The sequence below is a fragment of the Oncorhynchus masou genome, chromosome 18, assembly GCF_036934945.1.
Source record: "Oncorhynchus masou masou isolate Uvic2021 chromosome 18, UVic_Omas_1.1, whole genome shotgun sequence".
NCBI classification, from domain to species: domain Eukaryota; kingdom Metazoa; phylum Chordata; class Actinopteri; order Salmoniformes; family Salmonidae; genus Oncorhynchus; species Oncorhynchus masou.
In genome coordinates this window covers 43,421,531-43,433,669 of record NC_088229.1, presented here as the reverse complement: position 1 = coordinate 43,433,669, position 12,139 = coordinate 43,421,531, and the positions used below count along the sequence as shown (strand labels likewise).

The window sequence follows — 12,139 nt, the reverse complement described above, 5'->3', positions numbered from 1 at the left end:
ACACTAAAGAAAGATCTTTAACAACTGTAGTGGGATTCATTGCCAAATATTTCAGTCAGAGACCGTAATTGGCTCAGAAACATGTCATTCTGTCTCTCATTCCCCTGTCTTGGTATTGGACTTGGAAATCAAACCATTTCTCTCTATACAGTACTGTTACTGTCAGCTTCACAATCTCCAAATGAGCTCCCCAGAGAGAGAATCTTATTCCTCCGCTCACTCCTGCTCATCCCCAAACACACTATATATATTCTCCATCTTCTATTTCTCGTTCACATTCTCCTTCATTAAGTGCAGTCGCTATTTTCACTCACTCACTTGTCAAATGAAATCACAGAATGATTTTGGTACTGAATTGCTGTGCACTGGCTCCATCTGTTGGTGAGAACATTTTTACGAAAGAGGACCGGAGTCCCCATCCACAGCTTAAAATGTTCCCAAACCAAGTCCCCTTCATACAGTAGCTCTTAAGTCTCCACCCATGCAGTTGATTTGGTGTTTAGTTGTAGTAAGTGAAGGAGAGATGCACAGCCCTTTATCTGTCTTGGCTAACTAACAAGACAGATAAAGTAGCTAACTCCCAGACAACAACAAAAAAATGAGATGACAAGTATGCCACTGGGAACTCCCCAAGGGCAGAGACCTGAGAAATGAAAGGATGTGGGATGTCTTTACCCTAACAAACAACTAGACAAGTATTCCACTCTGTTAACCATTTGAGGACAGAGAAATAAGAGATGAGGGGATGTGGGGAGCCATTGGCTTGTGTGTATTCCCTCAGAGTATTCTTCAGCTCTCTACTCTCCCCTATCCCCCTGTCACTCTCACACACACTCTCTCTCTCCTCTCTCTCTCTCTCTCTCTCTGTCTCTCTCTCTATCTATCTCTCTGTCTCTATCTATCTATCTCTATATCTCTATATATATATATATATCTGGCGTCTCTCCAGCGGTTCCTCCATCTGATTACTGCTTGTCTCTATAGAGATCTATAACTAACGTTTACTTACTATTGTTCAGAGAAAGTGGGGGTTGCCTGCTGGGAGCAGAAAGAGGAAAAAACGCAGCATTATACTGTAAGGCAGCCGTGTTGGAAGAAATATAATATGAATATGATGTACTAGACCCAGGTTAATGCTGGGTTGAAATTGACGTAGATGAGTTTAGAGCCAATTGATTGATTTGATTTATTCATATATACTAATCTCACGTGGACAGACGTACATGACATGTATCTAATAGCTGACGCAGTTCCGCAACATTTGGTTCTGTGTTTCCAAGATTGCTTCATACAAATACAAAAAAAATAACATTTTACAGCACAGTAGGTACAATAGGTAAATCCTGTGGTAACTGTAATCTGGACTAACGGAGCCTTCCATGGAGAGAGCTGTTCCTATTGTGCTCCACAAGGTGCTGACAGACACAGTGTTGTGGTCTCTGGCCCAGCATAGAGCCAGAGGACTGGGCTAGGGAGCTTTAGTGAGGCCTGTACAGGACACAAGGCCCAGAGGAAAGACGGGGAGGTTTCCTGAAACCTGGATGATACTGACAGCGTTTTCCGCTATTGTTGTCCATGGTTTCCGTTTCAGATTATACAATCGCATGCAGGGATTAGGTTTTTCTTTCCATTCATATGCTACAGAAGTGGTTTGAGTCAAACCAGTTAAGATTGAAATATAATGCTTATTTTACAAGCCAATATAGATTGCAATACATTATTTAGTATGAGGAGTCAGTCCAGATTCAGTCAGTATAAATTTATAATACAGTTGTTTCAGAGTGTTGTCTGACAAAGCTCAGATTTCCCCTCTAGTCCTGTCATGTGTAGTGGAGAAAGAGCGCGAGAGAGGCATGGAAAACAGCGTTGCAACAAACTGATTCTGGACAGACACGTCCCCAATGTGCCCGAGATCAACGCCACAGCTGAATAAATGCACTGAAAGAGAGCGAGGGATGAAAGGGGGAGTGAGAAAACAGCTGACTGTATGAGAGAAAGGTGGTGGTATGAAAGTAGACTGAGAAAGAGAGAGAAGGCAAGATTGACAGAGCAGCTGAGAGAGCGAGAGAGCGAGAGAGAGAGAGAGAGAGAGAGCGGTTAGGGGGAGGGCGCAGGGAGAGACTCCTTTTCATTGACATTCAAGGGAATGTGCTGATGACTAAAGAATAAATCAGTCCGATAGAGGTTCCTGCCTGGTGCTCCATGTCTCTTAACCCCAGGCAGCCTACACTACAGCACTATATCCCACCTCTATCCACCTCTCCTCTGCTAGCTTAGCAGCCTGTTTATCGACCTCAGCTCTACGTAGATCAACGAGCCTGCCTTATAGTGCAGGGGCTCTCAGCTCCACCTGAACTCTCTCTGTCTCCTCGACACTCGACACAGAGGTGGCAGATATATGAAGGCTCAGGTAGGTGGGCACATGTCTGTCTGTTGCTGTCAGTGTGTGTTTGATGGTTGCTTGCAGTACTTACCTGGCTGCAGTAGTGGGGTATAAGCAGTGTTGTTGTGCTGACTCAGTCCGTGTGTGGCAGTGAGGAGGGATGCAGACAATGGATCCAGAGCTGCAGCTGAGAGCAGAGGCTGCCATGTCAATGGATCGAACGGTACGCCGGAGTGCCTGCTCCACTTCTCTGCTCTGTAGTCTGATGTCATGGTCACTCTGATGCATGTCCCCTGGAGGTAGAGAAGAGAGGGGGAGAAAAAGATATAGAGGGAGAGAGAAGTTTTGTGTGTATGTGCATGCGTTTATTTAACGTAAGTGTGTGTTCTTGTCTGAACAGAGATGGTTTGTGAGGACATGTTTGGCCCTGTAGATCTGTGGCTATTCTGTCCTTTGCTGTCTCTCTCTCTGTAGACCAGGTAAGGGCAACTGGTGGCCGGCAGGCAACTCCCCCCCCACCCCCTTTTGTTGGCCGGTGGACCAGTTTCACCCCCCAAAAATAAAGGCGATATACAGTGGCAACAAAAAATATGAACTTTTGGAATGACCTGGATTTCTGCATGAATTGGTCATAACATTTGATCTGATCTTCGTCTAAGTCACAACAATAGACACACAGCCTGCTTAAACTAATAACACAAAAACAATTCATGTTTTTATTGAACACACCGTGTAAACATTCACAGTGTAGGGTGGGGAAAGTATGTGAACCCTTGGATTTAATAACTGGTTGACCCTCCTTTGGCAGAAATAAACTCAACCAAACTTTTTCCTGTAGTTGCGGGTCAGACCTGTACAACGGTCAGGAGGAATTTTACAAAACTGTTTCAGTTCAGCAATATTCTTACGATGTCTGGTGTGAACCGCTCTCGGTCATGCTACAGCATTTTAAATCGGGTTGAGGTCAGGACTCTGACTGGGCCACTCCAGAAGGCATATTTTCTTCTGTTGAAACAATTCTGTTGTTGATTTACTTCTGTGTTTTGGGTCGTTGAACTGTTGCATCACCCAACTTCTGTTGAGCTTCAATTGTTGGACAGATAGCCTTACATTCTCCTGCAAAACATCTTGATAAACATGGGAATTCATTGTTCTTTCGATGATAGTAAGCCGTCCAGGCCCTGAGGCAGCAAAGCAGCCCCAAACCATGATCCTCCCTCCACCATACTTTACAGTTGGGATGAGGTTTTTATGTTTGTGTGCTGTGCCTTTTTTTTCTCCACACATGGTGTTGTGTTCCTTCCAAACAACTCAACTTTGGTTCAATCTGTCCACAGAATATTTTGCCAGAAGCGCTGTGGAACATCCAGGTGCTCTTTTGCGAACTTCAAACAGCAAGGGCTTCTTCCGTGGTGTCCTCCCATGAACACCATTCTTGTTTAGTGTTTTACGTATCGTAGACTCGTCAACAGAGATGTTAGCATGTTCCACAGATTTATGCAAGTCTTTAGCTGACACTCTAGGATTCTTCTTAACCTCATTGAGCATTCTGCGCTGTGCTCTTGTAGTCACCTCTGCAGGACGGCCACTCCTAGGGAGAGTAGCGACAGTGCTGAACTTTCTCCATTTATAGACAACTTGTCTTACTATGGACTAATGAACATCAAGGCTTTTAGAGATACTTTTGTAACCTTTTCCAGCTTTATGCAAGTCAACAATTGTTAATCTTAGGTCTTCTGAGGTCTATTTTGTTCCAGGCACGGTTCACATCCTTCAATGCTTCTTGTGAATCGTGTTTTTTTTTTTATAGGGCAGGGCAGCTCTAACCAACATCTCTCATCTCGTCTCATTGATTGGACTCTAGGTTAGTGGACTCCTGACTCCAATTAGCTTTTGAAAAAGTAATTAGCCTAGGGGTTTACATACTTTTTCCAACCTACACTGTGAATGTTTAAATTATGTATTCAATATAGACAAGAAAAATACAATAAGTTGTGTTATTAGTTTAAGCACACTGTGTTTGTCTATTTTTGTGACTAAGATGAAGATCAGATCGAATTGACTCATTTATGACTCATTTATGTTGGAATCTAGGTAATTCCAAAGGGTTCACATACCTTTTCTTGCCACTGTGTATATGTATATACAGTACCAGTCAGAAGTTTGGACACAGCTACTCATTGAAGGGTTTTTCTTTATTTGTACTATTTTCTACATTGTAGAATAGTAGTGAAGATCTCAAAACTATGAAATGACACATAAGGAATCATGTAGTAACAAAAAAAGTGTCCAACAAATCAAAATATTCTTCAAAGTAGCCACCCTTTGCACACTCTTGGCATTCTCTCAACCAGCTTCACCTTGAATGAGTTTCCAACCGTTTCCACATGCTGAGCACTTGGCTGCTGTTCCTTCACTCTGAGATCCAACTCATCCCAAACCATCTCAATTGGGTTGAGGTCGGTTGATTGTGGAGGCCAGGTCATCTGATGCAGCACTCCATCACTCTCCTCCTTGGTCAAATAGCCCTTACACAGCCTGGAGGTGTGTTGGGTCCTTGTTCTGTTGAAAAACAAATGATAGTCCCACTAAGCGCAAACCATGTTGGATGCGTATCGCTGCAGAATGCTGTGGTAGCCCATGCTGGTTGTGTGCCTTGAATTCTAAATAAATCACAGACAGTGTCACCAGCAAAGCACCCCAACACCATAACACCACCTCCCCCATGCTTCACGGTGGGAACCACACATGCACAGATCATCCGTTCACCTACTCTGCGTCTCACATAGACACAGCGGTTAGAACCAAAAATCTTGAATTTGAAATCATCAGACCAAAGGACAGATTTCCACCGGTCTAATGTCCATTGCTCATGTTTCTTGGCCAAAGCAAGTCTCTTCTTCTTATTGGTGTCCTTTAGTAGTGTTTTCTTTGCATCAATTTGTGCATGAAGGCCTGATTCACACAGTCTCCTCTGAACAGTTGATGTTGAGATGTGTCTGTTACTGGAACTCTGTAAAGCAGAGAACTCTGGGTCTTTCATTCCTGTGGCGGTCCTCATGAGAGCCTGTTTCATTATAGCGCTTGATGGTTTTTGCGACTGCACTTGAAGAAACTTTCAAAGTTTTAGAAATGTTCCGGATTGACTGACCTTCATTTCTTCGTAACGATTTACTGTCGTTCTCTTTGCGAGACACTGTGGCCCCTCAAGAGTTCCGTTTTTTTTTGTGGCCCCCACCCCTATCAAAGTTTCCCATCCCTGCTGTAGACCAATTGTTGTTCCCTCCTGTCTTATCTATGCTGGATCTTCCTTCCTGTCCTGTCCTGTCTATGATGGAGCAGAGCAGCCATGTCTCCCCAGCCAGCCCAGCTCTCCCCTCTGACTCACTGCAGAGCTCCAGGGTGATTCATCTTGATCAGCACCCGGCAGCCCCCTATTAGCATATTTTCAATTAAACCTGTAGCCGAAAGGATGGGACCCTCTGACTGCACATCGATTCTTCCTCAATTGTTCCTGCCGATGCAAGCGAGGCAGTTTTGGTTATAACAGACTCCTGCCTGTTTTTCGCCGTTCACTCAGAACTACTGATCTGCAGTCATTAGAGCTGTTTACAAAATGGGTGGCTTTTCCAGAGCAAATTAAACGCACAGAGCTGTGAGTGGTCTCTCTCTCGCTCAGTCATATGGCAGAATGGAGGTTGGGGAAACTAGAATACTGTATGCATGGATTGTTTCCATGCCGCGTTGTGTACTTCCCTCCCTTAATAGCCACCCCTCCTCCCTCGTTCTCTCACTCGATCTTGCTCTCTCTCGCTCTATCCCATCAAGACATTCTTTGTTGTTTTGTTGTCTTTTGTTTTTCTGCTAGAGATCGTAATGAAACACGGAATTCCCCTCAGGATCATTAGTCTGAATCCCAGGTGTTTTCTCCACATTCCATTGTATGTTTATGCACTGACTAAAATGTACCGCTAAATACAGATGTTGGAAATGACAGTGCACAACACTGTTCTCTGCTCTGTATTCAGCATTGTGTCTGCCTCTATAAAATATGATTTACCTCAAGATCAACCCTCTGCTTAAAACAACTTAACATTGACTTGTGCAGTCACAAGGTTAAGTTAACGTACTTAACCTCCAGACCGATGAAGGGGACTTGTCAACCTCACACTGGCCCTCCTGTTCAGCTCTCCTGGCAGTAAAGACTGGGCTCTCAGCTCTGTGGTTCTGCTATGCGTCTATAGTACACGTGTGTGGATTGGAAAGGGTAATATCCTGGTTGTCAGAGAGGCTGGTGTGAAAGCACACCCGAGCTGTGCCTGTGTGGTTTCTGTGTACCAGCTTAGTTTCTCCTCTCCTTTAGCTCTGGCTAGCATCGCCATGGAGAGAGTAAACATCTGTTTTGGGGGGTATCAGACTGTTTATTTTTATTTTTTTAATCTAAAAATGCACTGGGTGAGGTGTATTTCCAATTGGAGACCTTCCTATCTAAAACAGGACTTACACTTACACTTCCGAAGGTTGAAGCGGATCCTTTTGGCACAAACATAATACCTTTTTGAGTTGGACTCCCTCTACCTAAGTCCGAACAGCCCATCCTTTGTTTCAAAACTAACATGAAATCTAAGACAGGAGAATAACAAGCGTTTGACAAGGACAAGGAGATAAAGGGGAAAGTGTCATGAAGAAAGTCATGTAATCTCTGTTTCCACAGTAGATACTAAGGTTGTACATTGTGAGAAAATGGACTTCACCATTAGAGAAAACACTCTGAAATGGCCCCTGTTGGTTTATGTCACTCACAGATTACATTTAGGAGTGTCTGGTGCTATTTTGTGTGGTATCACAGTGGGAATGACTTGTGGAAAAAGCTACTTTTTCCGAGTGGCACCTCAGCTTTGGAAGAAGGTCATTGGATTAGAATTACTGAGTATCTTTGATGACCGAATTCAGTTTGGGTTGTATAGTAGTAGCCACTTTAACTTAAGAGACTGGTTGACTATTTTAAATGTACTCACAGTTAAAGTTAGCCTAGTACGAACCATCTTGATCTTGTGAGCTCACATTCTGTAGTGAAATAGAATGTGCCCTCACGAGATCAGGATGGTTCGTACGAGATCAGGATGGTTCGTACGAGGCTAACTTTAACTAAGTACATTTAAAACAATGAAAAGTCTCTTATGATTCAATGAATTCACTGTACATCCTTCACACCTATACATCTCTACCCCAGTTGAAGGAGCCAAACTGATCCCTCAACTCTTCCAGTTGATTGACAGCTGTGTATCCCTGGACTCTGGTCTGTTATTTTTTTAATTAAAAAAAAATGTAACCCTTATTTAACTAGGCAAGTCGGTTAAGAACAAATTCTTATTTACAATGACGGCCTACCCTGGGCCAAACCGGGACGATGCTGGGCCAATTGTGCGTCGCCCTAAGGGACTCCCAATCACAGCCGGATGTGATGCAGCCTGGATTCAAAGCAGGGACTGCAGTGACTCCTCTTGCACTGAGATACAGTGCCTTAGACCGCTGCGCCACTTGGGAGCAGGGGTCATTCAGACTGCGGATGAGGCCCGCTACCCTTGACGTGACCTGAGTATTATCCTCGGGTGATCCTGTAGGCTGGGAGAACTGGGCCTGGGGGCTTCTAAAGAGTCATTTAGGGGCTACGGGTCAATAAACCCTGCAGCCCACCAAGACCAGGGATGTCATGCCGTCATCAAAGTAGTAAGCCTTATGGAGCATATATCACACTGCCCAGGATAAGGCCGAGACAGAGGACAGATTGACACCGGCTGTAATCCATTTCTCCGTAAAGACTGTAATTTTTGTAATTAATTCTGCAGGACCTAATTGGGGTTGGAGTGTTTTGAGCTGAACTGTGTGTTGATGTATTGTGGGTGTGTGAATGTTGTGTGGTTTTTCTCGCTCCACTCCATACAAATGGCTTCCATCCCTATCGACTTTCAATAGGATGTCTGATGAGATCCAGGAGATTGTGGCTCTGAATGGATTTAATGGACACAAAACAAAGTTAGTCCTGTGTCTTTGTTGTCGGTAATTGTAAATGAATCCATGTGTCCTGCATAGGACTATCCCCCCTTCTAGTGAATACCTTGGCACTATCTCAAACTGAGGTGTCAGGGCTGCCGAAACATAAAACGTGGCGCTTTTTTAATGAATGTATTATATACATTGCCACTCCCTGCCTGTGGCATGGCACGGGTCGTGACATGCAGTTCTCACAAACTTCTAAAAAGAGAGCTATCCTTCCTGTCAGCTTGGAGGGTTTTAGTGAATATGGAGAGACAGTGGATGTGCTGACTTGCACACTTCCAGAACTTGCTGGAAATGAAGTATGAATGGAATGTGCACACTCAGGATATCTGGTTCCACTGGAATGTGTCGACGTGAATACATTTCTTGACACTTGTGACCTGCAGAAAAGTTTGCTTAGTTGCTCATATTCACATAGGGAAGAAAAAAAAAGCATTTAGTGAGAGCATAAGAATAAAACGTATGACTGGTTAAATCTTAGTTGCCCAGATTAAGTATGTCCCCCCCCCCCAAAGGACACTTTGTATCCATGTTGTTTTACCTAGTGACCTATATTCGGTGTCCATTGCTACCTACGACAGACCCAAGGCTTTACAAATGGAGGAATTTCAGCAGAGGCTAGGGACAAAAGTAATGAATAATTCATCTCCTAATTTCCCCTTCATTGTTGAGATGCTTTCAAGCAAACATTTTAATTAATATTTAAATACTAATGATCCAGGTCCATTTGCAGTTGGGAAAAAAATGTAAACGTCCCAGGTTACCATCTCCAGTAAACTGATAGGCCTACGCTGACAGTTTTCAGAGGTACGTTCTGTGATAGGGGTTTGGATTTGGTTGTTGTTTTCCACTCAGATTTGCAGAGTTTTAGAAAAGAGAAGACGCTAGAAACTGGGCAGGATTTCCTTTCGTTAACAAATTTTGAGGACCTGATATTGCAGTTTCCCCAAACACCAACACACTGCTTTCAGGGGTCTAACTATAGCTATCTGTCTGTCTGTCCAATGGAAGCCTGTCCTTAAGTCTATAGTTTAGTTACATACTACTCTAGTGTTTGTTGCAGTATCATTATATGAGGGCCTGCTGGACACCTTTTGGGATCCCCACTCATACATTCAACACTTTTATCCAGGGCGACTTACAGGAGCAATTAGGGTTAAGTGCCTTGCTCAATGGCACATCAACTGATTTTTCACCTAGTTGGCTCTGGGATTTGAACAGCAACGCTCTGTGGCTTGTATGAGTCTCTTTTAACAGCTGTGTGTCCAACGGCACTATAGGATAACCTCGAAGCCTGGCAGGCAAGGTTAATATTGCGTGGGAGATTTTCCCTTTTTCTTCAAGTTGAGATCTAACTGTACATCCCAAATCACTGTGATATAGTGTTCCTTATCTCAGCCTTCCCATCCTTTGCACGACATTAAGTGACTATGTCACTCAGTGCTAATCACCTTCTCGGTCATTAACTTGACGAGGCCCGTGGCTGCAGTCACTCCTACAGCTGGCCTAAATCATTTAATACAAAGCGCTTTCTCCTAAAACAACTTTATGGGAAATGAAATATTGTACTACTGTCTACAGCCAAATGAGCTCGTTAATGTGAAATATCATCAGTGTTCTCACTTTCAGAAGGAGCACAAAGTAAGAGAGCGAAATTAATAAGTAATTCCGCACAGCTCTCATACTCTCAACCTTTGCCTGTGTCAACTTTATCTGTGTCATTTCTTTCTCTTAAAGAAACCTGTGTAATAGACAGTATATTATTTGGCGCAGGTCTTTGACAGTATGACACATCCTCTAGCCTCGCCACAGGGCAGGCCCTGTTTTTCTCTGTCTGTATTTTCCCCTAATCAAACATGGAAAATGTATGATGCAGCGGGCGGCATGAGAAAGGCTTGCTTTATGCCCTGTGCCAACACAAACAATGGTCAGCGCCAGTGCAGACGGCCGGACAGGGAGGTGCTCCTCTAGGGCTCAATAGCCCCAGTGTCTCTGGCCAGGGGGCTGGGATGTTACAGAGACACTGTGGTCACTGCCAGGGTAGCACAGGGGAGCACACAGTGGGATAGCAGACCTCCAGCAGAAGCCCAGGGCTGAGGGAGCAGGCTACAGAGAGCAGGAGAGGGAGAGAACAGGAGACAACACAGAGGGAAGGTCTGGAGAAGTGATTAGCTGGATGTGGTTTGGAAGGTGAGTGATTGAGGGGGAATGTGAGGGGAGCTCTCTTTCTCTCTTACTTTTTTCCACCTCCTTGTAATACTTACATGGTGCGAACATACTTAAAAAAATAAAAAAATCACCTTGTGACTATCGGATCACTGATGCGATTAACCAATAGTGCAGGCAGAGTAACCGACAACAGCTGTTATTGTGGGACGTATAGTCAATTTGCACAAATCACCAGCATCATTCAATTTCACTTTGCTTTTGTGTCTCTAATTTGATTGCATAGACAGGCGTGCATGTCAATGGCCCAAAACAAACACAGGCCAGTTATTATATCAAGAACTTTTCTACTCACACAGTTTGCGCTTGGAGGACAGATATCAGGTTTCAATCTATTTCTGGGACCGTCAGAAGCAGACAGTTTTTACCCTCTGATATATCAAAGCCGTTGAAAATCCATTTAGGAAACAGACAAAGGAAGGAGAGCCGAGGGAGGTGTCTTTTTACAACGTTTGGCCTTCGCTTTACGGACGGGGAGTCTGTCTGATGATGGATTGGTCACCATGGTGCAGTTTGACCAGGAAGCAGATGTCAACTCAAAGCTGTAGTTGGGTTCTAAGGGACGCACAATGTTTGGCTGCTGAAGGAGAATTAGGGAGTTCTCTGTTTTATCCAGTAGATTAGAAGTGTTTGAAATTTACTGCAGATGTTTTATTGTTGTGACATACAGTAATAATGCAACTGTACTTCTATTTTTCCAGTACCAGAAAACGATGAGACACAGTTTGATCATGTTTAGAAATTGAAACCGTGCAGGCCTGCCACATACTGCTTTGGTGTTTTGATGTTTTGATGAAATTCAACATGCATTCATTTTTAAATAAGCATCAAGCATTCTGTGAACTATAAGTCAATTGACCGTCTTAACATGCCGCATGACACAAACGCCTCTATGCACTGCTTCAATAGAACCGTCTTAACTCACAAGCTAAAGCAGGTCAGTGTCTGATTCCATCCTGTGGATCTTTGAATAACTCCATCTCCTTGATTCCACCCTCCCTCCTCCCGCCATTGTCACAGAGATGCCTGACCACCTCGTCCTATGACTTCATGATCATAGCTCAGCTCTCCCTCAGGGTCGCTGTGTGTGTGGCTGTTTATACATATGCCTCTATGAACTTACTATGCCTCTATGCACTGCCTTGCTATGTTGTTGTATGAGATCTCTTCATGTAGTGTTGTCTCTTGTTGTGATGTGTGTTTTGTCCTATATTTATATTGTATTTATTTTTAATCCCAGGCCCCCGTCCCTGTAGGAGACCTTTTGCCTTTTGGTAGGATGTCATTGTAAATAAGAATGTGTTCTTAACTGACTTGCCTAGTTAAATAAAGGTTAAATACATAAATAAAAAATGATAGGAAGATAACAAAAACTGCTGCAATAACATCTCTGGCCAGCAGGTGGCCCTATCACTCTGGACCAGGGATGGACAACTGGCAGGCCCCACCCCCATCAAAGTGTCATGCACT

The 12,139-nt window shown here is 43.8% G+C and overlaps 1 protein-coding gene across 6 annotated transcripts in view; it reads left to right on the top strand.

Moving 5' to 3' along the window:
• LOC135504664 (IQ motif and SEC7 domain-containing protein 1-like) overlaps nucleotides 1-12,139 on the top strand; it is a 183,664-nt gene that overhangs the window by 127,326 nt on the left and 44,199 nt on the right. Inside the window, exon 1 of one of the 6 annotated variants that reach the window (XM_064923431.1) lies at nucleotides 10,499-10,633. The exons of the other annotated variants lie outside the window; for them this stretch is intronic. Coding sequence (XP_064779503.1) covers nucleotides 10,620-10,633 — 14 coding nt within the window. The 5' untranslated portion in view covers nucleotides 10,499-10,619. Of the gene's footprint in view, nucleotides 1-10,498; nucleotides 10,634-12,139 lie in introns of those variants that run through there. 6 annotated transcript variants of the gene reach the window in all.